This window comes from Hemicordylus capensis, chromosome 17 (assembly GCF_027244095.1).
Source record: "Hemicordylus capensis ecotype Gifberg chromosome 17, rHemCap1.1.pri, whole genome shotgun sequence".
Classification (NCBI taxonomy): domain Eukaryota; kingdom Metazoa; phylum Chordata; class Lepidosauria; order Squamata; family Cordylidae; genus Hemicordylus; species Hemicordylus capensis.
In genome coordinates, this window is record NC_069673.1 from 511,030 (window position 1) to 538,452 (window position 27,423).

Below are 27,423 nucleotides of genomic sequence, written 5' to 3' on the forward strand. Positions count from 1 at the left end.
AGCGGTCCTTGAAACTCCGCACGAAGAATTTAGCAGTCCTTGACTCCAAAAAGGTTGAGAAACATTGTAGAGTCATCGGAAACTGGGGGTCTCACCTCCTCTGCAGCCGCTTCTGGCATACTTCTGAATGAGCACCACCTCTGCCCCGCTTCTGACCTTCGGCACACACACGCCTGGGCCTGGCGCTTGGTCCTGGGCTTCTCTCCCCCTCGGGCCACAGCGTAGAGTCCCCTTCCTTCTTCCCAGGCCTCGCGAGGGGCAACCAGTCTGTGGCCAGGGCAGGCCCTTCCTCTCACTAGCCCAGGCCAAGCATCCGAGCGCTTCCCGGTGACGCCTCCTTCATAGCCAGCTGCTTCTCCCTGTGCCCTGGCCTCCAAGGGAGAGGGCAGCAGGAACACCCCCCAGTGCGCCCCCCCCCTCAAGAGCTGTGTGTCTCTCAAGTTCCATTCGGGGCTCCTTCTGGATATATCATCCATCCCAGCAGGGAAAGGGAGCAGCCAGTGGGCCTGACAGGTCTGTGCCCCCTCTCCGTGAGGCCCTGGGTGCGTGTCCTGCCAAGACCACGGCCCTCCCTCAAGGACCCCTCTGGTCTTCATGTAGCTGCCTCTGTCCCTCTCAGCAGAGGCACCCCCACCAGCCCCACACGTCTCCTCCTCCTCCTCGGGGGGGTGGCTGGACTCCTTGAATCTGTGGGGGACCAAGGGTCTTCCACCCTGTTCCGTGGAGCCTGGGATGGCAACCCGTGTCCAGGCAGCTGGGGGCGGCCGCATCCTGATTGCTCCTCCCCAGCAGCAGCGCTGAGCGTCTTCTGACTTTCCTGCTCCTGCAAGGAGGGCACTGTCCAGGGGATTTCTCTGCCCTCTGTACCTTCCTGCAGAGCTCCTGAGGTCTGGCCAGGAGCAGCTCCTCTCCTCTGACAAGCCGCAGCAGCAGCAGGGACCCACACATGGGGGCTCAGCTCCTGACAGCTAGCCATCATATTTGTGGTGGCCACCAACCCCACTCTCCCGCCGACCCTTTTCTCACAGCAGAGTGCTTAGGAGAGAAGGAGGAAATTCGTTATTTGTGCTGGGAGACGGAGGGGTTAGAGAAACAGGGGGAGGCTTCTCCGACTGCTCCAAAGGGATTTCTGGCCTTCTCCAAAAGGGCAGTGGAAATGAGCCCCCCTCTGTGTGCTGCTGGGTGTCCTGCTTGCCAGTGGACTGGTCGCACTCGCCCCTGGCGAGCTGGCAAGTGGGTTTGTGGATGTCTGAGTCTCTGTGTAGGAAGGAGCACCTCAAGGCCATTTGCCACCTCTCCCAGGTCGCCCTTGCGGCAGTCACAGCTCCTGTTCTCTCTGGTAGGGAGATCAAGATTCCTTCCCTTGCCAGCGGTGGTGATGGGAGCTGTAGTCCCACGGCTCCTGGGGGGCTGAAGTGGGGCAGTGCTGCTCCAGCTCTGTGGGTGCCTCCTGAGAGTGAACAGTTTTTTCAAAAACCCCAACAAGCCTGGGGCAAAACCCGTGAAGAAAGGATCGGCGGATGCCCCACAACATGGCTGCAACCCAGCCAAGCATGACACTTCCCCGTTAAAGCCCGACTCCTTGCGTCCTCTCTCAGCCATTCGTGGGGGACGTTGAGCCGACGCGATGGACGTCCCCTCATTTGACCTCCGAATGGGTTCAAGCAGAAAGGCAGCCGGGGTCAGGAGGCGGAGGGGGCAGCGGCGGCAGTGGCTTCTCGGCATCGGAACAAGCCGCACAACCGAGATTCCCCCGCCCACACAACCTGCGTGCAGCGCCTGGGAGGCATTTCCTGCCCTCGCAGCGCCAGAAAAGGAAGGCCTCTCCTGGAAACAGCACAGACCTTGGCAGGTGCCCGTTGCTGCCCAGCTGGCAGAGAGGGGGACTCCCGGGGACGCCAGCCCTGGTTACCAGAGGCCCCCGGCCCCACCCACTTCCTTCCTTCTTGCCCTTTCTGCCTCTAAACCCCGGGGGGTGTAGCTCTGCCCCATCCTGCTTGCCTCAGCATCTCCATGCACGGTTTGCTCCGGTCGCCACTGCTGACTGGGCCCCCACTTCCTTCAGCCACCTTGTTCCTCTTTTCCACCCCCGGCAGCACACAGCCCGTCCTCATCTTCAGCCCTGCGGGATTCCTCAGAGCCGGCTCTCCAGTTAAGTCCATTCTCGCATGAATTATGCACCTAATTCCTCAAAACTCTCATTCCTTTCCTTCAGGTCCTTTTTCCTCGCTCCACACCTTCCTGCAGCCTCTGAGACTTCTCCTCTCTTAGCTTTTGTGCATCCCAGGCAGCATTCCCTCGAGCAGGGAATTCCAGATGTTGTTAACTACAACTCCCAGCATCCCCAGCTGTGATGGCCTTTGGCTAGGAATTGCGGGAGTTGTAGTCAACAACATCTGGAATTCCCTGCTCGAGGGAACACTGATCCCAGCACTTCTTCCCACCCCACTCTGTGTGAGTTTTCATCCCAGACAAACTGACAACTTTCCATTCCCCCACAGAAGCTGGGCTGCAAGCTTTCCCCGTTTCCCCAAGCTGCGGAATATTTTGCAGCAACACTTCAACTGAGCCAGCTGCTCAGTGCAGATTCTGCACCCCAGCGAAGGTGGCCCTTCCGTTCAGCATCCAGGTGTCTGCTACAGGAGAGGCCATGAAGGAATTAAAATCAGACAGAAATCACCTGGGGGTCCAGCCCTCTGCAGGAAGGCATGGGGCAGAGCTTGCACTACTGGGACTCCTGGCCACTATTGGGGCACAGTTCCCTCTAAGGCGTGCGCAGGTGCACACACTCACAAGTTTTCTGATGTCCGCTCAGTTAATTTTAGATCCTGCTCAGTTGAATCAGGAAGGCCCCACTCTGACCCCAGCTGAAGGCGGGTGGCGATGGGTTAAAGCAGAGGTTCTTAAACTGGAGTCCCCAGATGCTGTCGGACTGCAGCTTCCATTGCGGCTGGAGATATTGGGCACTGTAGTCCAACGCCCTCAAACGAGGGATGCCAGCTTGAGCACCCCTGGGTTTGCAAGGAGCGGGTGGGCACTGCCCCCCTGCAAATACGCCCAAATCCCACCCGGCAGGCATTAGAGCCTGGATGCTGACGACAAAGACTCGGGTTCAAGTCACGAAGCGGGCTGGGTGACTTTGGGACGTCTCGCAGCCGCCCTGCCTCACAGGACAGAAGGAGGGCAGAGGGGCAGTCGGCAGAGGCACGTGCAGTCCGTCCCTTGCAGGCGTCTCTGCCAGGAGTGCCGCAAAAACCCATCTTTCTCGCCTGGCTTTCAATGATATCTCATTCTAATTGTCATTTTAATGAGTTTTAATCTGGTTTAAATGTGTGGGTTGATTTTAAAATTCTAATTGTTTTATTGCGTGTGCTTTTGATTTTAATGTGCACCACCCCAAGCCGCTTAAGGAAGGGCAGTATATAGACTGAATAAAATAAATGTGCAGGGTGCAAAGATTCTTGGTGCCACATTGATTAGGTTTGGGGAGGTTGTTTTTTTGGCCAGCCGCCACGCAGCCCTGCCTATTTCGGACCGATACGCGGCTCTAAGGAGTGCAGCTGCTCAGGCAGGATGAAGCTCCAAAGGCTGCTAGCAGGGAAGGGTGAGAAGGCAACAAGGCCGATCCCCCTCCGAATGCCCCGGCCAAACAAGGAAGAGAGCCAAGGGCTGTCAGATTCTCCAAGTGGTGTCAATTCTTTCAGAGAGAGCGAGAGCCAAATCCCCCGCTGCCCAAATGCACACACTTTGCAAAACACCCCTGCAGAAAGTTGCTCAGAAGAGCGGCTGCTGTGGGCCTCGGGAGGTTTTCACACCAGCCCAGGACCCGCAGCCGCCTTTGCAACAGCACAGAGTCCATCACACCTGCAGCAGCCTTTGAGGCGGGTAGCAAAGCCCTCGGCCCCCAAGGAAGTCAAGCAGAGACCCAGGAGCAGCAGTCTTGGCTCTGGCCAAACCCGGAGACCATCCGCTGGCACCAAGAAGCCTTCCACAGAAACAGGCCAGAAGCCGGGAGGTGGCCGCCCCAGCAAAACCAAGGAGCTCTGCTAGGGGCAGGAGACAGTTTAAGGGCGCCCCACCTGGCCGCAGCCCAACAAAGGAACATAGGAAGCTGCCACATACTGAGACAGACCCTTGGTCCATCTAGCTCAGGATTGTCTACCCAGACTGGCAGCGGCTTCTCCAAGGTTATGGGCAGGAGTCTCTCTCAGCCCTATCCTGGAGATGCTGCCAGGGAGGGAACTGGGAACCTAGATGGTCTTCCCAGAGCGGCTCCATCCCCTAAGAAGGGGAATATCTTGCAGTGCTCAGGCTTCTAGTCTCCCATTCAAATGCAACCAGGGCAGACCCTGCTTAGCTAAGGGGACAAGTCATGCCTGCGACCACCAGACCAGCTCTCCTCTCCAACATCTGGGAATCATGCTTCAAGAGAGAAAGCACTTCACCATAGGAAGAAGCCACAGTTGCTTCACCCCCCAGGGAAGAGCACTCTGCTTTGAAATGGGCCCATTTCCCCCTATTAAGCTGCCTCCTGGCTAGCAAATCTCCAGTCTTCTCGCATCAGGCTGGACAGCAAGGCCTAGTCTGTGCCGTCTCAGCAGCTCGCAGACAGAGTAGCAACCAGATTAATATTGCCGGTCTTCCTGTGGGTGTACGTCACTCTAGGAGAATTACTTCGTCTGTGTTGGGGGTTCCCAACTGGTGGTCCTCCAGATGTTGCTGAACTACAACTCCCATCACCTCCAGCTACAAGTTATTATGGCTGGGGATTATGGGAGTCATAGTTCAGCCATAGCCAGAGTACCACCACCCTAACCCTGGTCTAGGTCACTGGATTAACCTTGATCATGTAAGCAGAGAATAGCAAGCCGAGCCCGTGTCAAATCAACATCTAGGGAATAGTTTAGCGCGGGGGTTGCCAACTCCAATGGCGCAACTCCAAGTGTCCCCAGACACAATGAGTTGTAGCTTAGCAACATCTGGAGAACTTCTGCTTGGGAAGGCCGGTGTAGCGTGATCTTGCAGGACAGAAGCTAATAAAATCAAAGTGACTTTGTTGGGTGCTTGGCTTACTGGAGTAGGACTGGCATGTGCAGCCCAGCCCCATGAAAGCTCCTGGGCCCAAGTAAGGAAGAGGCTGCTAGGCTGGCGTCTGCCTTCTGCTTCATGCCCAGGAACCCGCCCTCTGGACTGGGCAGGACAGGAGCTTCTCCCCAAGCTAGTTCCAGCTGTCTAACTGAGCAGCCAACCCTTCACCAGATGTGGCTTTGGAGTGCTAATGCTGGCCACGTGCTTGTGGATTAGCCACCCCGCGCTTTACAGCGAAGTTGCTGCCAGGAACTTCCTAGCACTGCCGTGTTGGGACACCTGCAAAGCAGCTGAACTGGGTACAGGGCCATCGAGAAGACACAGGAGCCACTCAGGGGAGACAGAATTCTGTTCTGGGACTTGGAAAAGCCATTTCCATTTCCCGAAGCAAAGGCTGGTACTTCTTCACCTATTACTGGGCTGCACAACTTCAGCCTTCCGGCTGCTTTGGACTACAACTTCCATAATCCCCAGTGGCCAGTAGCCAGGTATGATGGGAGTTGCAGTCCAACACCTGCAGGAGGGCTGAAGTTGTGCAGCTCTGGTCTCTTACGTATAGCTAAAATAGAAATGCCTAGAAGTGTACCATGGAAACTGCAATCCTAAACGTGCATCTCAAACAGCTACCCTCTAGAAAGCCGGGACTCCCCTGGCTCCCTGCCCAGGGCACCGAGTGGCAATCTTGCATTTGCCCGGCAAAGCAACGGCCCTTGGAGCAGCATTAAGCCAATGCCCAGCCTGCATCTTCCCTGGGGTCCACAGGAGTCGCAGAAACACACAAACCGAAGCGGAGAAGGCTTCATGGAAGATGGCGTCAAGGAAACCAACGCTTGGGACGGAGACCAAAAGCAGAGGAAGGGTTCTTCGGACAAGTCTGCTGGGAGAAGATGGCGAAACTGTGATAGAAGGGAGGCAGAGCTGCTGGTCTCCCTATTTTGCATCCGTCTCCTCCCACGAGGAAAACGTGGCAACCGGCAGACTAATGCAGGGCTTCCCAAACTTGAGTCTCCAGATGTTGTTGGACGACAACTCCCATCACCCCCCACCACAACAGCCAAAGGGGATGATGGGTGTTGTCATCCAACAGCATCTGCAGGTCCACAAGTTCCAGAAGCCCTGCACTAACAAATAAAGGAGACCTGAAACTCAAGATGGGTGAAGAGCAGGGTTCTCTCTAATGTTATGCGGAACTGGTTTTGTTCTGGGCGGCAGTATCATGTGTGCACCATGTGCGTTCAGAGTGGGGCCTTCCTGGGCAGGATCCGAAATTAACTGAGCAGACATTTAAAAAGGGTGATCGCATGCGCGCACACACACACACACACACACCTTAGAGGGAACACCGGTAAAGAGATGCTAAGAGAAGACGGGGCCACTTCCAATGAATTCAAGTCCCCAGAGCCAGATGAATTACATCCCAGGCAGCTCCTGAAGGAACTTGAGGGTTTGCTCAGAGCCTTGTCTGCAGTCTCCGAGAACTCCTGGAGAATGAGTGAGCTTCTGTGTTCAGAAAGGAGGCGGGGAGGAGGAGTCAGGAAATGACAAACTGCTTAGCTTGACGTCAATATCTGGCAAGATTATTAAGCCACCCAGTCTGTGAGCATTTACAAAAGAAGGTGGTGATTAGTAGGAGCCAACTCGGATTTGTCAAGAAGAGTTCGTCATGCTAGACTATTCACATCTTCCCCCCTTTTTAAGGTTACTATGTTTAGTAGATCATGGGAATGCCATGGACATAGTCTATCTTGGTTTCAGCAAAGCATCTGACAAAGCCTCCAAAACATCCTGCTTGACAAGAGAGCAAAATGGGCCCTGCATTTTAAGGACAACGTTGATAAAATGGAACAGGTCCAGGGAGGGCAACGAAGATGGGGCAGGGTCTGGAAACCAAGTCCTATGAGGAATGGTTTATTCTATTTTTTTAATTTAACATACTTTTATACTGCCCAAAACATATGTCTCCGGGCAGTTTACAACAAAGTAAAAACCAAAAAAGTAAAACATGACTTAGAACAAAAACAAGAAATTAAAACGTTACAATTTCTTTTAAATAATTGTTAAAACAGTATTAAAACTATTAAAACAATATTTAATTAAAAGCCTAGGTGAACAGAGGCGTCTTTACGATTATCCTGGGGAAGAGAAGGCTAAGGGGAGAGAGGGAGATACGAGAGGAGGGGTCTTTTTCTTTTTGGCTGTGGTGGGCTCTCCCTCGCTGGGATTTTTCACCAAAATATGAGGAGTGCTCTTAATTCTCAGCCCCACTAACCAGCACACACCACTGAATGGCTGAAGCTACTGGAGGAAGCAGGAAGCCACCAAGCCACCCCCACCCCCATAAAAGACATCCTGGAGATGGGGGTTTGCAGAAAGGTCTCTCCAGCACTCAGGCAAGGAAGCCTTTTGTTTTCCAAGGCCCCCTCTTTGTTTGGGTCACCATCACCTTTGATTTACAAGCAGCCTTCAGGAATGCCACGGCCCCAACTTCCTGCAGGGCTGGGGAGGGGGCCGGCCACGCACACCTGCTCTTGCAGCCCCTCCAGGGTCCCCTCCAGGAGCAACCACTCCCAGACAAGGCTCTCCAAACAGCGAGGCCGGCAGCCAAATCCCATATGCCAGCAGCGCCACCTTTGTCAGGCATTTCCTGCCTCCAATTTTAGGGAAGCATTGCAAGGCTCCTTTTCGGCACAGAGCCTTTGAAGACGTGGCCTGAGCACCACCTCCTCCCAGGCAACTTAGCCGCCAGTGCTGAGAATTGTGTGCATAATAGGCATGTGTATCAATGATTGTGTGTGCTTGGCTGCTTGATTCACCATCATTGCAGAACGGCTCTAGATTTCCTTCAAGCTGTTGGATCTATTTGTCGTAAGCTACCCCCCAGAGCTCTGCTGAGCCACCGTGGAGGGAGAGAAAGCAACGCAGAAGCAAAGACGACGGCAGAGCCCCAGGATGGGCTAGGGCGGCCAGGCTAGCTGCAGGCCAAGGATTGGCCCCCTGATGGTTGGGAGGGAGGGGGACACATCCAGCTGGCTCTTGGGGGCACCAGGAATGCAGGGGCCCTGGACACAGGGCAAGGGATTAGGCAGGGAGCCCTTGCTTCCCACTGCTGGCAGGTGGGCTGCACCCAGAGGGTAGTGCTGGGCAGTGGTCTCTCCAGTTTTTTCCACCTGTGTGCAGAATAAGTTTTGTTCTGGGCAGCAGGATCAAGGCCGTGTGTGCCTGCACACCATCTGCCTTCAGAGTGGGGCCTTCCTCATTCAACCTGAGCAGGATCTAAAATTAACTGAGCAGACATCAGAAAACATGTGAGGGTGCGCACACACCTTAGAGGGAATGCTGGGGCATTTGAGCTCTGCCCAAGGGCCGCTGGCTCATAAGGTGCCCCAGGGCTCCACTGCATCCCCTGTGCTGTTCAACACCTCCATGAAGCCCCGAGAAGGTCTGGAGTGGGGTGACCCCAGGATGCTGACACCTCCCAGCTCTACTTCTCATTTCCACCAGCTGATCCCCGAGAGGCAACAGAAACCCTGTACCAGTGCCCAGCAGCCGTTCTGGGCTGGGTGCAGCAAACAAACTTAATCCAGACAAAAACAGAGGCACAGCTGGTTAGGGATCCCATTGGTGCCCTTGAAGATGCAGTCTGGGCCTGGGGTCTCCTAGACACCATGTTGGCCCTGGGTAGCAGGTGACTCAGGAGCACCTTTTATCAACTTCCACTGATTTGCCAACTGCAGCCTTCCCTAGAAAAATCGGATCTAGAATCAGTGATCCATGCATCAGTCACAGCTATATTAGATGACTGCAATGCACTACTGTCCAGAAATTTCAGTTAGTGCAAAACTTTTAAAACTTGTGCAGGCAAGTAAATTTGGGGGTGGGATTGGGGAAGTTGCTTTGAGGGGCATCATGGGGGACCAAGTGACCGCGAGGACCTCCTGGGCCCACATGCACAATGTACCCAGCCCCCCAGCTGAGGTCTTCATCAAGAGCCCCCCTCCCGTCCAAGGTTGTTTTTTGGGGAAGGGGCGCATCAGAGGAGTGCCCAGGGCTGTCCTCGGGGCAGGGCAAGCAGGGCGACCACCCTGGGCCTTTCTCTTATACCCCCCCCTCAAAATCAAATGGAAGGGGCCCCACACTGGCTGACTGGCCCCAAGCCCTACACCCTTGTCAGTGTTGACAGCCCTGGCAAGACCGGCTTTATTTAGCAACTGGAGCATGTTTGTTTATGCTTTCACACTGCTCCAGTGCGTTGTGTAAGTGGTTTTTCTAGATTTAAAAATATTTTAAGGAAGTCAGTAAATAAGTGTCCGGGCTGAACTTTGGAGCTCTTTCCAAGCGTGGCAAAAGGCAAGCAATGCCCAAGCCCAACATTCGGCGGGGGGGGGGGGGGGCTGCCTTCTCCCCAGCCCTGCCAGCTGCCCCCCTGCACCAGGAGGAGTGGCTCTATCTTGTCTCCCCGCAGTCATCTTTTTTTCTAAACTAAACAGCCCCAACGCAGCTCCAAAGCAGAAGAAATGAAAGGATGGTTAATGGTCCCCAAAGGGCCAGCAAGCAAAAGACAAAAGAGGCCCAAGGGAGACATGTGAAGCAGCTGCCGCCACTGGGGGGGGGAGCAGGTGCTGGGCCAAAGTGGGGGGGGCTGTTGCCCCCTGCTGCGAAACAGAAGCGGGCAGCCCCTGCCAAGGTGCCCCTTTGCCCCAACCGCGGGGGTCACTCACTTCTCCTCCGTGGCATCCCAGGGTGCTGGTCCCAGCTCGGCCTCCCCGCCCTGGGCAGAAATTCCACAGAAGCTCAAGGCGCCAGGACATGGCTGCTAAGCGCTGCTCGGGGGCTCCTGCAACCCCCTTGGCGGCTCCTCCAGTCCAAGAGGAGCAGCAGCAGCAGCAGCAGCGGTGAGGAAGGAGGTTCCTCCAACAAGAGAAGGACCAGCACCGCCATTCTGGCCTCACCACCGTGCGCAGCCCCAGGGGAGGGCTAGCTGTGCCCCAGAGGAACTCGGCGTGTGCCTCCAAGACAGGCCTGCAAGTCCTCGGCAAGATGCAGGCAGGGAGGGTCCCTGGAGCCCGGAAGGCTGAGAACCGTTGCTGGACTCCAGTCGCACACTCCGGGGGGGGGCACAGAAGGCGGAGCGGAGGAGCTGGGATTTGCTGAACAGAGCCCACTTCCTGGAAGCCGGCACGGAACGCGCCTGCAAGGCAAACGGCGGTGCTTTGAAGCAGCATCTTTCACCCTCCATGCCGCTGCCATCTACAACATGCAAATGCCACAGACAGACAGACAGACACACACACACCCTTCTTCTGCAAACAAACAGGCACAGAAGAGCAGAAGGACCCAAACCACGGCAGGGTCCCAGCTGGCCCGTTCCTCTTCCTCTACGGACTTCCTCCGGCTGTTTCAACACCCCACCCTCTTCCTGTCCAGCGCAAGGCTTTCCTTCCCCCTCCTCCCTTTTGTTAGTCCATAGAAATCATGCCAGGCTAAAGTAAGGGGGCGGGCAAGGAGAAACAAACTCCCGTCCTTTAAAGGCAGCCACCATGACCTCAGGAGTTGCATAACCTCCATGCCACAGAAAGTCAGAGAAACCACCAAGCAACCAACCCAACCCAACCGGATTGTGCCTCTGGATTTCTGCCTTCCACCAGAGGAGTCCTTTCCACCCAAGGCTTCTCTCCTCTCTCCCTGGATCCTTTCTCCACACACCCCAGGCCGATCAGCCTTACCTAAAACCCCAGGAAAGCAACACATCCATTGTGCGAGCCACAGAGTTCAGTGAGAGCCACAGAGTCCCAAAAGGTGGCCGCCTCCCACCAGACAGAACACCACGGATGCACCCCACCCCCCAAGGACCACAGGGCTCCTGCCAGCATCAGAATATCTGCTGATATTTCAGGGTGCCTGGGGAGATCTGGGAGATCCTTGCAACACCTTCACACAGCCCTTCGGGCTCCTGAAGTAGCTAATGCTCTTTAGAGCACCACAGTACAACAAAAGCAGAAGAATGTGAGAACAACAATGCAGAAGAAGCAACACAAACCCCCAAACACCCCCAAGACAAGACTCCAGCCTCTTCAAAGCCGTGAGCAAGCTGGCCAGGCACGCGTCCTTGGGCAGGGAGTTCCACGGGAAGCAGGCTTCCGAAAGAGGCCCCAGATCCCATGGCGCACACCACCGCCATGCCAAGCAGGGCCCTCGCCCAACGGCCCTGGGGTAGGAAGGGGAAGATTGCCCAGCCTTCCCCACCCAGCGCTGCCCACTCTCAAATCCCCGCTGCCACATATGGCAAGGGTAGCCATGCGCTTGGCACCAGAAGCTGGCGACCTGGCAGGAGCAGAGCAGCCCAGCAGCAAGGGCGGTGGGACCGCCAGCAGCCGCCAGGAGAGGCCGTTGAGAACAGGACCAGGACGACAGTCCCGAGCCTGGAAGTCTCCCACCAAGCCCAGTTGTGCCACCTTTGGACAACTGGGCCTCCACCCGCCCATGCCACACACACTGGGGGACGAAAAATGGCTGGTCCACCGGGCCCGATCCACGTCACTCCGTCCGGTCTCACCTGCAACCTCTCCTTCCTATCAGCATCTCCCTGTTGCTTGGACCAGCAACTGGGCCGAGATGCCCCCTCAGCCCCACGGAGAGGGAGGGTCTCTGGCTATGATGAGCAATGGAGGGGCTCCCTTCCCCCTGGGCCATTCTCCCCCACCCATTCCTCACAATGGTGGCTCCCGCAGGATGGACCGGAAAGCAAAGGCCCCCAAAGGAGCAGGAGCCGCCCTTGCCCGCCCTGGGCCACCTGCCCCTTCTGCCTCTTGGCCCTGGAACGCTTCTTCACTCTCCGCCCACAGAGCCGCGGCTGGCAAGAGGCTGCTGCTCCTGCCCAGACCCTAGAGAGAAGCAGAGCCCACAGGAAGCGGCCGTCTACCGAGTCTGACCACTGGTCCCCCTAGCTCAGTATTGCCTGCCCAGGCTGGCAGCGGCTTCTCCCAGGCTGCAGGCAGGAGTCTCTCTCTCTCAAGCCCTGTCTTGGAGGGAACTCGGAACCTTCCGCATGCAAGCAGGCAGGGGCTCTTCCCAGAGAGGATTCCCCACCCACTAAGGGGAATTCCTCTTACAGGAATACAACAAAACCTAGGAAGACAACAAATATTTATATACCACTTTTCAACAAAAGTCCCCAAATAAATATAAATAAATAAGAGGGTGAGGCTTGTCGTCTCCCATTCAAATGCAAACCAGGGTGGCCTCGGCAATTCAAGCTCGCTGCCACAGGACCAGCTCTCCTCCCAGAACACGAGGGCTCGGGAAATCGGGAGGCTGGGAAGACGTTCCATCTCGACGGCACTACTGCAAAGTTTGGCTCCCGTGGCCCAGGAAGCAAGAGAGGCTTGTAAAAGCGACCCCAGCCCAGAGCGTTACAAAAGCGAGAGAGCCAGTGTGGTGCAGTGGCTAGAGTGCCGGACTAGGACCGGGGAGACCCGAGTTCAAATCCCCATTCAGCCTTGTGAGACTTGATGGGTGACTCTCTGGGCCAGTCACTTCCCTCTCAGCCTAGCCTACTTCACAGGGTGGTTGTTGCGAGGAGAAACCTAAGTATGGAGTACACCGCTCTGGGCTCCTTGGAGGAAGAGCGGGATAAAAAATGTGAAAGAAAGAAAGAAAGAAAGAAAGAAAGAAAGAAAGAAAGAAAGAAAGAAAGAAAGAAAGGGAGGGCGGGCCACGAGGGGATGGCCGCACGCTGCTCTCGCCCGCACCCCTCTCCTCTTCCTCCTGCAAGCCCCTCTGGCCCCCACCACCTCAGGGGGCTCTGCCTTAAGGCGCTCTTGAACAAGCCCGGTGACGACGGGCCAGAGGAAGCGGCAGCCAGCCCTCCTGTGGGAGCCGGAGGAACACAGTCCTGCCTCAATCCTCAGGCACCCTCCAGTGGCACCATCTGCTTCTAACTAAGCCAGGGAGTTCCTGGGAAAGTGGCGTCCCGTGTCACCGCAGTCGGAGAAAGCCCAGTGCCTTTTCAGCTGCGGGGGGGCCGGGGGGGCGGGGTGCCAGTCCCAGGGCAGAGCCATGCCAAGGTTTAATGAGTACCTATCACTGCAAGGCTACATGATCCTCCGAGAAAGCTTTTCATCCGGGCTGGGAAAATCTGCCTCGCGTGAGGGAGGGGGCCCCCTGGGTAAAGCTGCCGTTAACACTCGCCACCACAAACCCACACTTTGGTGGCAGAAAACTGAACCCGCCAGTAGCAGCGATGGCTGGCACAAAACCATGCCCGCCCCTCGCCCGTATCTCCTTATCGAGGCTCTCAAGCCCTGAGCGCTTCTGGGCCGATGTCTGCAAGGACCACCCACTGCAGAACCGCCTGACAGTTCAGAGCTGCTCGCCTGGGAAGCAAACGGAGAACCTTCTCCAGGCAACCAGGACGGGCATCTTGAGAGTGGCCGCTGCTTCTCCTGGGCCACAAAGCACCGCCAGTTTCTGCAGCGGAGCTAGTTTTTTAAAAGGGGGCAGCTAAAAGGACGCAACCACTTTTGCCACGTTAACCTGCCTCTTTGCTACCAGTGGCCAGGCAAGTGGGTATTTACAAGGCGGCTCCCGTCTGCCTTCGGGGACTCAGAAACACTCACAAGGCAGCAAAAGGAATCTATGGCATCCTTGGGGAGGAGATCTGCATGAATGGTCTCCTCTGCTAAGCAGGGTCTGCCTTGGCTTGCATTTGGATGGGAGACTACATCTGGGAGCACTGTAAGGCTTTCTCCCTGAGGGGATGGGGCCACGGCTCGGTGGCAGAGTATCTGCTTTGCATGCAGAAGGTCCCAGGTTCCCTCCTTGGCAGCATCTCCAGGTAGGGCTGGGAGAGACCCCTGAGCCTGAAACCCTGGAGAGCTGCTGCCAGTCAGAGTAGACACCGCTGAGTCCAACCAAGGGCTGGACTCAGTATAAGGCAGCTTCTGATGAGTACGTGCCACAGCTATGGGAAGATGCGTAGCTTCTGGAGAGCGCTGCACGGAAGAGCAAGCAACAGCTATTCCTCCTCGTGGGTTCTCTGGGGTGAAACACACCCCGACCCAAGTTCTCGCGCTGCCACACATGCCGAGCAGCTTGCTGCTTCTCGCTCCCCTGAGGAGAGGCCCTCTGCTCCGTCCAAGGCTGACTCGGAGAGGCGCTGGTCTGGACAAGATCCACCAACTCCAGCTCTGGCGCAGGGAAGCTGCACAGGCTGGCTGGATCCGTGCCTGCAGCCTGCACGGCTTTCCTAGCCAAGCTCCTTCTTGAATGGCACAAAACAGGTGCAGCCAACCCAGCACAGACACAACTGCCCACTGCTGTTCGTACAGAGGAGTCAATGGAGGCAGAAGGAATGCAGGGAGGTGTTGTTCCTCCTCGTGGGGAAATATTCGGCTGCATCGGATACCCGGCTGGACAGACTAGGGCGGTGCTGCAGACACCAAGTCCTCCATAATGCCACCCACAGCCACGCAATGCTCCTCGTGACTGCTTAGTCGTGCACCACCTCGGAGGAAGAGGCTTGCAGACCACAGCCCCCAAAGGCTGCTGCAAAGAAGAACGCGTTCTGCAGAGATGGCCAGGCTGTCTTGGGGACCCGTAATCCTGCTCCCTGGGCCAAGAGACACCTTTGGCACTGGCCGGTCTTTCCTACTAAAGCAGGGACAGAGCAACCAGCCCTATCCAGCCCAGCCCAGCCCAGCCCAGCCCAGCCACCCTCCTGTGGCAGCTGCAGCTGCTGTCAACTCCCCGGGGCTTCTTTTTCTACTGTGAGCCCTTTGGGAACTGGGGACCGTTTTCTCCTTATTCTTATTTCTCCATGTATACAGCTCTGAAAACTTTTGTTGTGGAAAAGCAGTGCATAAATACAGCAGTGGTAATCCAGAAGGAAACGCCTGACATCTCTCAGCCCCTGAAAACTTCTCTTCCCCCTGAACTCTACAAGTGGGACCGCTCCGCAGCAATTTTTCCAAGAGAGCATGCGCACGCGCGCAAGAGAGAGAGAGAGAGCTCACGCGCATCACACCTAATTAGATTCCACTGCCATCTGTACATCCAATGTAAATCAGAAAGATACAAGGGGGCTTTTTAAAGAGAAGAAAGAGTGAGAGAAAGAATGACCAGAAGAGGGGGGGAAATGGGGCATGTGTGTGCGGGGGGGGGGCAGGATGAGAAGAGGAGAGAGTTATGCATTCTGGGAAGCCCTCCGCGATTAGTCACATAGCATTAATCTGCCTCCCTCAACAATAGCTGCCGAATTTCGACCGAATCCCAGCTGTCGCTCTTTGAATGAAAGAAAACAAGATTTAGAGCGTCAAGCGTTGGTAAGGCTTCTGTGGGGAGGGGGGGGGACTGTGGCGTGCATTCATTAGTGCCTCACAAAGGAGTCCACCCTTTGTCCATTAAATTGCTCCTGTGCCCGATTAATTTGCTGAAGGTTCCTCGCTCTCCCTCCCCTGGGCAAGCAGGAGACGCCAAATGGGGCCAGAGTGAAAGAACTGGAGCAGACTAGCACACACACCCCAGCCCCAAATCTGCCATTCAACAGTTGGGATCAGAAATGCCATCGGGGGGGGGGGGGAGCAGCAGCATTCGGAAGGCTCCGAGGCGGCCTTGGCCTCTACGAGGCGGAGCAGAACCGCTCCCAGCCCGATGCCAGTTCCACCCAACCCGCTTGGTGCCTGCCAAGGGGGCCACTACCTTTCGCTCTTCCACGGAAGACATCTGAGGCACACGAAGGGAGCGGGGCCAGCCCAACTGGCCTCTGTGCACTGTGGGCCTGGGTGGAGGAGGTCAACGGCAAGGTCAAGGGCTCGGCAGCTTCCCTGCAAGCCCCACACTGGGCCCCCAGGTTCTGTCTGGGGCAGATGCCAGCGCATCTTCACCGCAGCGCTTCGGCGAGATGAGCGGCCTGTAGCCTTCCGCCCGGGCAGACAGGAACCGCTCGCTCCCAGCACCTGCTGGGCTTCCCAGGATGGAGACCAGCGGCCCCTGCCCTCCACAGGACTGCATTGCCGGATGCGTCTCTGGGGTGACCTCACCAGAGCCTCCTAGACGCCAAGGGCTCGTTTCCAGCCCGGTGGCCTCCACGGCAGCACACCCCACCAGGGCTCCCAGCCTCGGGCCTCCAGCTATGGCTGGGCTACAACTCCCACCCTCCATTGGCCACAGGGGCAGGGGTGATGGGAGTTGCCGTCCGACATCACCCAGAGACCCAAGGCTGGGGATTCCTGCCCTCCACTGCGCCCACTTGGCTAACTGCTCTCGCTCTCTGGTGTCAATGAGCCCAGCAACGGAGGAGCACTGGCGGGAGGATCGCCATGGGTCCCGCCATTTGTGGAGAAACACACAAGCCAGCGAGGGCCAGGGGCGGCCCCTTGCGTGTCCCGCGAAGGCACCAGCAGGCAGGGCTTAGAGAAGACACCCGGAGGGCGGCGGCTGCTCCTTCCTCTTGCTTCCTGTCTGAAGTCACAGGCACACCCCTTGCTTTCTGCTCACGCCTCCTCGAGACAGGTCTAGAGAGCCGCCTTGGCAGGAATGATTCATCACAGAGGGGGGAAACGAAACGGCGAGTTCCCGCCTGCCGCCACCACCTTTCCTGGCGGACCAGAGTCATCTCAGTCTCCTCTGGTTATTCTGATCATCAAAGAGCCCAAGCAGCAGACACCATCTCACGGCACCCACCGCCCAGCCCAGCTTCCGTACGGACCCCAGCCCTTTCCCCCCAGACCCCCCCCCACCATCCCACGGGACAGCCGCGCTTGCGGACAGGGGGCTGCTCTGGCACCGTTGCCCTGAGAACCGCCCCCACGCCTCGGCGCCTGCGTCTCTGGCTGGCTTTCGGCAGGCAGTCCGATGCCACCACAGCAGCCCGAAAGTTCAGGGCCAGGCGGGGAGGCGCTCGCTCTCCTGTCTCCCGAGAAGGGCTCCTTAAGGCAGGCGGTAGGGTCCCCATTCCAGAGAGAAGCAACTCGGGGGCCTGGGCGCTGAGCCCAGCTCTCAAGGCTCAGGCCTCCCTACGCCGTGGCTGGAGGGTACTCCTTGCGCTTGAACTCTGCCCACGTATCTGCTGGAAACATCCAGAGCGCACCTCGCCAAAGACGGGGTGGGGGGGGGAGGAGACAACACCCCGAGGACCACAGTTGGCCAGCACATCCTTGCCGCATCACACAAGTGGAGCCTCCACACCACAGCAAGCGCCAGTCAGGCCCCAGTGGGGCTCCAGAGCGCCAGGATCTGCCCTCAGAGTCAGAAAGGGCTCCAAAGGTCCCTCCAGCCGGCCTTGTGCCCGGCAGAAGCCCGCCGACCTTTTCGTAGAGTCCGCTCACCATGACAGGAAACAAACCCTCTTGCCAGCTCGCCCCCACTCCCTCGGCAAAAACGGCGCCAGGCAGCAAGCCACACAGCATCCCTCGTGTGGAAACAGAAAGAAGAAGTCCCGTCCCCCCTCCAGTGCCCCCCCCACCCGTCCAGGTGTACATGAATGGCCACTTCTGCAAAGTGCCGTGTTATACTCACAAGCACACTCCGGTTCCGTTGGGGTAGGTTTCACACTTCCCTCCATTTAAGCAGTTTTCAAAGGGCTGGCTGCATCGGAAGCCTGCAAGGAGAGCACAGAGAGTTAGCCCAGAGAAATGGCACACGGGATGCAGTGGGGGGGTGGGGGGGAGATCACACAGTTTGCTGTCATAGACGGAGCTGCCGGTCTAACGTTTCCATACGGTTTGATGTTAAATGCAAGTACAGCCATTCTCTGTCAATTATGCGTCTTGTCTTTCCTCACAATGCCAACACAGCTCCACAAGGTAACAGAGCCTTATGCCCATTTTACAGACAAGGAACTGAGCCTGAGAGCCGGGGGCTGCTTCGAAGCCACCTACTGAGCTGGGCACCGGCTGAAACCCCAGCGCTACAATCATCTATCCACGATGAAATAGACCTCTGCCTCTCAAACCCATTTTCAAAACAAATGCAAAGTCCACCAGAGAATCACAGCGCTGGGGAGGGAGGCCCTTTGAGGTCCTATAGTCTGCCCCCTTGCTCAGTGCAGGAAACTGCTATAGCATCCCCAGCAGATGGCTCCCCAACCATGTTTGAGAAGCTTCCTGTGGCAGGCTGTTCCACTGTCTAGCAGCTACTGCAGTCAGAGAAAATCCCTCCTAATGTCTAGCCAAAATCTGCGTCCTTGTCATTTCCACCCACTGGCTCTAGTCCTGCCCTCGGGAGTCACAGAGAACAAGCCCCCTCCTCCTCTTCCTCCATGATGTCCCTTCAGATGCTTGAAGGCAGCCGTCATAAGCGGGGGCTTAGTCAACTCCAAGCTAAACACAGCCAGCCCCTTCAACTGCCCCTTCTTCCTGGGCCTTGACTTCCAGACCCCTCGCCATCTTGGCCACCCTCCTCTCTGAGCCAGGATATCAGGGTCCAGATGTGGGGCCCAGAACTAGGCTCCCAGTGAGCCCCAGCCAGCGCGAAACAGAACGGCGACTTCTCGCGACCCACACGCCAGGCCCCCCTCAGCCAGCCCCAGGAGATTTTCGTTTTGATGGCTGCCCCGTGCTGCTGTGCGATACGGAACCACAATCTGATATCACAGCAATTCCGTTGGAGTTCAGGCAGTCCGGATGGAGGGTTAACTTGTAGGAGGTCAGGCCCACTGGGTAGCAAGGGCATTCCGCAGACTTGCAGACCACCCCACCCCACGGTGACAAATGGCCCGCCATCTTCTGCTGCTGCAGCCAAGGCCCTGTGGAAGGAGCTCTGTGTCAACCGGGAGGGCTCTTCACTGAGGGACTCTTCTGGGGGGCTTCCTGGGCGTCTGGTTTCATGCCACCAGAACAGGCATGGAAGACGCCTGTTCACATGGACAGGCGCTGAGCAGAAGCCAGGGGAGACCCACAGCCAGGGTCAATGGGGAGGGGGCTGCAGCTCAGCATCTGCTTGGCATGCAGAAGGCGCCCTTGGCAGGCAGTTAGCAAGCCCCAGCTAGCTGGGCCAGGCGGCACCTCCTAAGTGGGTGGTTCTCTTACACTGAGCAGAGGGAGAGCAACTGGCCCTCTCCAACCCTCGCACAGCATCCCTCCAGTGGGGCTGCTGTTGGTGTCTACCTTCTCTTCCATTTAGGACTGTGAGCCCTTTGGGAACCATCTTAATTATTCATTTATCTTCCTATGTAAACCAAAAAGCAGTATATAAATAATAGTAGTAGTCGCCGCCGCTGCCACCTAACGGCACAGCGGGGAAATGGCTTGACTAGCAAGCCAGAGGTTGCCGGTTCGAATCCCCGCTGGTCTGTTTCCGACTATGGGAAACTCCTCTATCGGGCAGCAGCGATCTAGGAAGATGCTGAAAGGCATCATCATCTCATACTGTGTGGGAGATAGCAATGGTCAACCCCTCCTGTATTCTACCAAAGACAGCCACAGGGCTCTTTGGTCAGCAGGGGTCGACACCGACTCGACGGCACAACTTTACCTTTACCTAGTAGTAGCAGCAGCAGCAGCAAAGAAAGAGGAAGAAGGTGGTCCCAGGTTCCCTCCCTGGCAGCATCTCCAGGATGGGACAGAGAGAGACTCCTGCCTGCAACCTTGGAGAAGCTGCTGCCAGTCTGGGTAGACAACTCTGGGCTGGATAGACCAAGGGTCTGACATACTACAAGGCAGCTTCCTGATAGAAATGATCAACTGTACAAAGAAATTAGAACAGAAAATCCAAGGGTTCTCCGCCTGGGGTCTCCAGGTGTGGTGGGCCTACAATGCCCGTCACCCCTGCTGGCTGTAGTGGGAGTGGAGGCCCCTTGCGGCCCACCACACCTGGGGAGCCAGGTTGGCACAATGTGCTCCACTCTCCAAGCTCCGCTTCAGGGCCTCAGGAGCCTGACCGGTGGGCAGGAAGCCGCGGGGAGCCATTCCAGGGTCCTGCCCTGCCCCACGGCCCCAGGAAGGCCTGCCCACACCTTTGCCCATTCAAGAGTCCCCGCAGCCTCCACAAGGAGCCCGCCGGGTTCTCAGGACGGCCAATTCTACAGTGCCCGATTCTGGGGCGGGAGACGCAGCCCTCCCAGAAGGGCCTGCGGCATATGCCAGCAAGAGCACAGCATGCAACCCTGCAAGGCGCAGGGCAACAAGCCACGGTTGGGTTAATCAGCAGAGAGATCTCAGAGTCAACTCTGCTGAAGAGAAACCACTAGAAAGAGGCACAAGGGCCGGCTCTGCAAAGCGAAACCGAGCGGCACAACATTCTCTGACTGCTGGGTGGGCCGTCATCGAAAGATGTCTGGGGCGGCGGCGGGGGGAGCACAAAGTGTTGTGAAGACGGGTCCTTCGGAAGAAGACATGCTCCTTTCTTCCAGAAGAAGGAAGGGGATTCCTGCGGTGAGTGTCCCAAGAGAGAGAGACAACCATGCACCGTGCATGCAAACAGAGACACAAAACCCTTCCTGCACTGCAAACACCCCCACGCAACACGGCAAAGAGCTTCCCAGTTCTGCTCCAGGATGGAAAAAATCCTTGGCACCCAGGTGCCTTAGACCTTTCTGCTAGCAGCCAAGACTTTCGAGGTTTCTCAACTTCTGGAAAGAGCTGGCAACCAAGCGTGTGGAGGAGGAGTCAACATCCCGCGTGTAGCGGCCAAGCCTTCTTTGCAAAAACTGGGGAAGGGTCGAAATTCCTGGGTGACAGCAGAACTCGGGTTTCCCCAGGGCTCCGGGTTAGAAAACTCTTTGCAAGGTTGCCTTAGTCGTTCTTGCAGCATCGGTAGGGTTCTGCCAAGGAATGTGGACCAGGGCCGAAGAAGGCGTGGCGATTCCGAGGAGGGGGCGCGGAACCAACAGCAGCGGGCGGTCAGGGGCCATCCCCCACAATGGCTTCCCAGCAGACACACCCGAGCCACGGCTTCCACACAAGAGGCTGGGCAGCCGGGGCTGTGCTGTCCTTCCAGGAATGGCCTCAGAGTCCCGTTTCAGCCGCAAGGCAGCCTCTCTCTGCAAACAAGAGGAATGTGCTGCTAACCTCCTTCACAGGACTATTGAGAGGGCGACGTGTTCGCTGCCAGCATGCAGGAGAGCAGGCCCGTGGGGTCCAGCAAGCTGAAAGGTCTTTGGGGCAGAGCCTGCCTCCCGCATCCTCCCCCCACTACACACCAAGGAAGTGGAGGGCACTGTATAAATAATAAGGCAGATATGCATCTGATCACCTGCGGCGAGCAAGGCTCACCTCCAGACGAGCAAGCAGGGAATGGTTTACTAGAAAAGAGCTGGTGGCTCTTTCTTCTGATGCCAGTGACGCACCCCACTGGAGGGACACAGGGGCGGATGGATGCTCTGCTCTCACGGCTGTGTGTGCAACTAGGCGGAGAATGCGTCGCATGCAGCAGTGCAGCTCTCCCTGGGCGTGCATCTCTCTCTCCCCACCATCTACCCCACACCACAGGGCTGTTGTGAGAAAAAAGAGAGAGGGTGAAATCAAGCTAGATTAAGCACTGCCCCGAGGGAACGGAGTTTCTCTACAAACAAATGAAATATATGCCCATTTCATTTCAGCTCAGTCCTCTGCGAGGTGGGCCCAGCTCGGCCACTCGACCCCAGGTCCTGCTCGGACCGCGTTACCGAGAGGAGGGACACAAGACGGAAGTGGGTTTCCGGCCTCAAGAAGCTGCAACAACAGACCGAGCCCCAAAGCTGAACTCAGCCAAGTTAAATGCTCACTACGTTCTCAGCTCCCATGGACCAAGGCTAGAGCTGGATAAGACCGTCCCAGCACCCGGCCACGCTGCAGGCTTCCGAGCAAATCCTCATTCCTCAGGCTGGGAGGAAACCAGATCTCGCTTTGATTCACAGCTATCCAGTTCTCGCCTCTTTTCTCTCTCTCTCTCTCTCCGGAGGACAGACATGCAGCCTCCATCCCGCTCTCAAGGAGGAGGAGGGCGGGGGAAAGAGAGACGCACAGGACTGACAAAGCTACTCCTGAACCGTCTGGCTGCTCAGAGATTCATTATTTCGAAGAGGGAGAGGAGAGGGGCTGCCAGGGAGGGGAGAAGAGAGAGTTGTAAAGCCGCCGCAGACGGGGAGGACAGCCCCTCCCCGCTCCCCGTGGGAAAAAGCAACAGCTGCAGAGCAGAGCCCTCTCCCCACCCCACACAAAGGGGGGAAATCAGAGCCGCCCATTGTCGGAGGCCAAAGAGACCTCTCCGTGCATTGACTGCAGGGCCAGATCAGCTCCTCGGGACGCCATACCTGCCTGCTTCTAACTGAGCCAGACTGGAGCCCTCAGACTGCCCGCCCCCCCCCCCCACGGCACTGCCATGTATACTCACACACATACACATACGTATGTACACACACTCCAACCCGCCACCCCGCCTCCGAAACTCGACTGTGTGGCTAGGACTGCAGCCTGGAGAGGCAAAGTGAAACCAAACACAAGCCCCAAAAGGACAAGGGGGGGCTCCTCCTCCCCCCCCCCCGCTTCCCGGAAGGCAGGGCCAAAATGACTCTGCAGTGTTATGACTAAGAAGAGGCTGCCAGAGCACAGCACCCGAGGGCCACTGACTTGAGGCAGCCGCCCTCCTCCTCCTTCGAGACTGGGGGCCCAGACTTTTTCAAAGGCCCTGCAGGTCTTCCGGTGAGCTGGCTCACACATGCACGTGTGCACATACACACACACACCCCACATTTGAACAGACCGCTGCAAGAGTGGAGGCTCTCTCTCAGGCAATGGAAAGCTGGTGCATGGCTTGGTCTGCAGTGCCAGGGGGAAGTGACGGGGAGCCCCCAGCCAAAGAAGGGGCTGGTTGGTTCCAGCCAATGGGCAGCCCCCACCCCCAAGGGTGGTCTTGGCCCATCACTGCCCCCGCCCAGGGCTGCCAGGTCACAGAAGCCACATGTGGCAGGATGGAGGTGCCCAGGGCTCAAGCCACCCTGTTTCCAGCCCCTCCCGCGCAGGATTTCTGCCTCACACCCTGTCCGTGTCCCTTGGCTCTCCCTGCCTCCTCCCAGGAGCAGGACTTGCCACCCTCTGTGCTCTTTCAGCCCCGGACAGACAGACAGACAACTTCCCTTCCCTCACAGAAAGTGGACTGCACATGGCTCCGCTCCCTGAGCACCAGGACACTCTCTGGCCCCTGAGAGCAGGAGCCAGCTCCACATGGCCCCCCACTGGGGCTTCAGGAGGCCACGCGTGCCATGCCCAAGTGGGTCTCTGTAGAGCTCAGCAGGGATGGAGGCATTTCTTCCCCAGGCCCCGAGGAGAGCTTGGCTGGGGGGAACCCAAGGCCCAAGGAACCAATCCTTCATGCAGTCCGCCCCCCTCACTGGGTCACTGCCTCTCAGCCTACCTCACAGGGCTGTTAGGAGGATAACCCCCCCCCCGATGCATTCTGTCCCAATGGCATTCCAATATATGAAGTCAGGCCGCTCTTTCTAGAGGACCACCCTCTCGTGGCCACCACGAAGCCAGGGCACACTCGCCTGGGGTGAGTGAGAGCCACTCCCAGGTGACCAGGCACAGCCCCTGGGTGTGGGGGGCAGGGGCTAGAAACAGTTCTTTTCCTGGTTTCAGGGCATCCACGTGACACAGGTGTGTGCGAGACCTTGTGTGTCCCACCTGCAAGGCTTCCCCAGAGCAACCCAATATAAGGGGAGACTGCTTCAGAAGGGTATTGCCAAGAACCTTCGAGCTGCCAGGCACCACTGGGAATGTATTCTGGGGGGCAGCCAGCCAGCTAGCCCTACCTCCACTCTGAAGACCTTCACGGCAACCCCAAGCGGGAGGATGCTGCAGTTCATGCCACAGTCTGAAGCCTGCCTGCATTCACTGGGGGATCTCAGCCAGGATTTGAACCCAGGTCTCCCCACTGGCTTAAAATGGCCACGCATCTACTTGGGCAACAGGTGGGCAAAGAGATGTCCCCAGAGACCTCACCGGCCGGCCGGCCTCCGGGAGGGATGGCTGCATCCTTGCTGGGTGACACACGACAAACACAAACCGGAGACTGGCTTCTTTTGCTGCAGGCTGAAGCTCGTGCACTCAGGAGCATGACCGGCCTCGCCTCACCTTGGCACAGACACACTGGCATCTCCGGCACCCGGCCCGGCTGGCTGGCATCAGAGCGCCAGACCTTCCCTCAGCGTGAACCAATGTGAGAGAAACGGGCCAGAGCAGAGCTCCTCTTGCAGCTCAGCCTAGCAAAGGCACTGGTGGCGGCATCAGAAACAGACCTGCTGGAGTCAGGCAAGGGCAGAGGGTCAGGGTGAGAGGCACAGCGGCGGCAGCATCTGCAGGGGCTCTTCCGTTTGGAAAAGAGGCAACTACTACGGGGAGAGACAGGACAGAGGTGGACAAGACGATGCATGGAGCAGAGAGAGTGGACTGAGGGAAATCTCTCTTTCCCCCCCCACCCCGCCTCTCTCAACCCCAGAACCGGGGGTCCTCCCATGAAAGTGGCGGCCAGGGAATTTAGGACCGACCGAAAGGAAGCACTTTCCCACTCGGCACATAATCGACGGAGCTCTCTGCCACGGGATGTGGTGATGGCCACTAGCTTGGATGGCTTTCCAAGGGGCCAAGGCAGACTCAAGGAGGGCAGGCCTACCAATGGCTACTAGTCCTGGTGGCTATCGGTTGCCTCCAGGCTCAGAGGCAGGATGTCCCTGAATGCCGGCTGCAGGGGAGCCACAGCAGGAGAGAGGGCAGGCCGCCACCTCTGGCCTGTGGGCTTCTCGGAGTCCACTGTGGGGAGACAGGATGCTGGACTGCATGGGCCTGATCCAGCAGGGCTGTTCTTATGTTCTTCAGAGGGGTGGGGGCTTCTTCTTGCCCTGAACCCATCTCAGACTCCTCTGCAGCAGTGTCCCCTGCAGTCCCCAAATGAGGACAACTGCAACCATTGCTCTCAGCGGCAACAGCCTTTGGCGGGTGATTCTGGGAGTTGCAGTCAACAACATCTGGGCACCCCTCTTGCAGGGAACTCGGCTTTGCTCCCAGCAGAAGTTGGGTGAGCTCCCTAAGCATACCAAACCACACCGACAGGGTTCGAGGGGGAAGGGCAAGACCCTCCACCACGAACCGGGGGAGAAATTCCTACCACCCGCTTGTCCTTTCCCATAAGTGACAAGTACCAGGGAATGTCTGCTCTGCCTGCAAGAACCAAAGCAAAACACAGAATTGTGACTGCTCAAGGAGGCCCCGACGCGCGCACACACCCCTTTCTACACGCTGCAGGGAGGAAGGGGATGCCTGAAGAGGAGCCGCTTCTCCCAGCTGGAGAAAACTTCCAGGGCTGGAAGTTGGAGGTTCGATGAAGTTTCCACTCCACGGCCCCCCGCAAGATCCCTGCGCCCTCCAGAGAAGGAGGCGGCGCACCAACAGCCTCGGAGCTCTTGACAGCCTCCCCCAGAATGTAACGCGGCGGCGGCGGCGCTGCTGCTGCTGCCCCGAATACAGGAAATCGGCCTCATCTCCATTGCTTCCCAAGGCGGCAGAAATGAAAGGGGGGGCGGTGCCCGGGCGAGAGCTTCCCACGGCCCCTTCGCAGGCACTGGCAAAGGCCGGGCGGCCCGGCCACCCCCTCCCACGGGGCGCAAGCGCAACCGAGCCGGCCCTCTGCGGGCGACTCCAGCCCAGCCGAGCTCGCTCGAGTCGCCCGCCTGCCCGCCCGCCCGGCGAGACCCGGCCGGGCGGCTGCAGAGAGGCGGCAGTCACGGTCCGACTCCCCGCCGAGGGCAGTGCTGGGGCCGCCCCGCCTTCGGAGGCTTCTCCTCAGACCACACACACACACACCCCGCGCGCGCAAGGCACACACACACACAGACCCCTCGAGTGGGCCGTGGGGATGGCCGAGGAGGGCCCCCGGTCGCCCCCCGCCCCGCACAGCGCGCGCGCGCGCCCACCAAAAGGGCGCAGAACTTCTCTCCGCTCTCCCGCGCAGGCGAAGCCTCCTCGCCGGAAGCCCTCGCCAGCCAACCTGCCTGCCCGCCCGCCCGCCCGCCCGCCGAGCCGGTCTGTTCGGTTTCACCCGCCCAGGAGCAGCTCCGGCACACGCCCGCGCGGCGCGCACGCAGGAGCCCGGCTCTCCTCCGGGTGAAGCGCGGGTCAGCGGCGCTCCCAGGAAGAGGCCCCCCTTCGCCGGGCAGGGCGCGAGAGCAGCGCCGCTCGCCTGAGGCACACTGCCGCTGCTCGGGGAGGCTCCACCAGGCCCGGCCCTCGCGAGACCCCGCCGCCGCCGCCGCCGCCGGGCTGGGCTGCCCTCCCGCCTCCTCGCCCCGCATACCTCGCGTCAGGACGGGCAGCGACGCCAGCAGCAGCACCCACAGCGGGACTCCGAGGAGGCGGCGGCGGCGGCGGCTGCAGCAGCGCCGCATCCCGGCGCTTGACGGAGCGGCTCCTCCCGCGCGCCGGTCCCGCGGCGAAGTCGTCCAACTTTCCCAAGGCGCGGCGGGCGGGCGGGCGGGCGAGCGCGCCGTCGTCGTCCGTCCCTGGCAGGGCGGCTCAGCAGGCGGAAGGAGGCGAGTGGCGCGCGGCTGCCTTGTTCGGCTCGGGGCGGCTGCGAGTGTGTGGCGGCGGCGGCGGCGGCAGGGAGCGGGCCCTTTGTCAGCGACGCTCGCCGCGCCCCGCCCGGCCCAGCCGCCAGGTGCGAAGTGGCCGCAGGGCGCAAAGAGGCGGCGGGCTGAGGGCTGGAGTCGTTTCCGTCGAGGCGGCAGCAGCTCCACTCGCGCGCGGCTCGCGGCTGCTGCTTGCCCGAAAGTTTGGCGGGCGGGGGCGCGCGCGGGGCGGAGGGAGCTGGGGAGGGGCCTGCCGGGTGGCCCCGTCCCCTGCTCCGCCCCCGCCCCTTCCTTCCAAAGAGAGGGAAGCCCGACGGGCGGGGGGGAAGATGCCTCGGGGGGCCAGCCGGCGCTGCGCAGCGCCTCAGCGCCCCGCCCCTGACCGCGGCCCTGGAACTCCCTGCCACCACGGGCTCGCCAAAGGCAGCGCAGGTTAAGCCCAGTACGAGCCGCTTGGGCATGGACTAGGGGCAGTCCAGGCACCTCTCTGCTGCCTCCACCTGCTTTCCCCTTCCCAGAAATGAAGTTGCTGTTGGCCAGTTTGACACTGCAACTTCATGCACACACACATAGCATATCATGTAGGCCAGTGAGCTTTGCTGTTTCTCAAGCAAGCGGCCACTTTAGGAACAGAGGAAGCTGCCATATACTGAGTCAGACCATTGGTCCATCTAGCTCAGTATTGTCTACCCAGACTGGCAGCCGCTTCTCCAAGGTTGCAGGCAGGAGTCTCTCTCTGTCCCATCCTGGAGATGCTGCCAGGGAGGGAACCTGGGACCTTCTGCTTTTCCCAGAGAGGCCCC

The 27,423-nt window shown here is 58.5% G+C and overlaps 1 protein-coding gene across 1 annotated transcript in view; it reads right to left on the reverse strand.

Annotated features, from left to right (window-relative positions):
* The window catches only part of NOTCH1 (notch receptor 1), an 81,964-nt gene extending 55,148 nt beyond the window's left edge, over positions 1 to 26,816 (reverse strand). The window contains 2 exon segments of the mRNA XM_053282216.1: positions 17,602 to 17,683; positions 26,350 to 26,816. Coding sequence (XP_053138191.1) covers positions 17,602 to 17,683; positions 26,350 to 26,440 — 173 coding nt within the window. The 5' untranslated portion in view covers positions 26,441 to 26,816.
* Between the last annotated feature and the right edge of the window lie 607 nt (positions 26,817 to 27,423).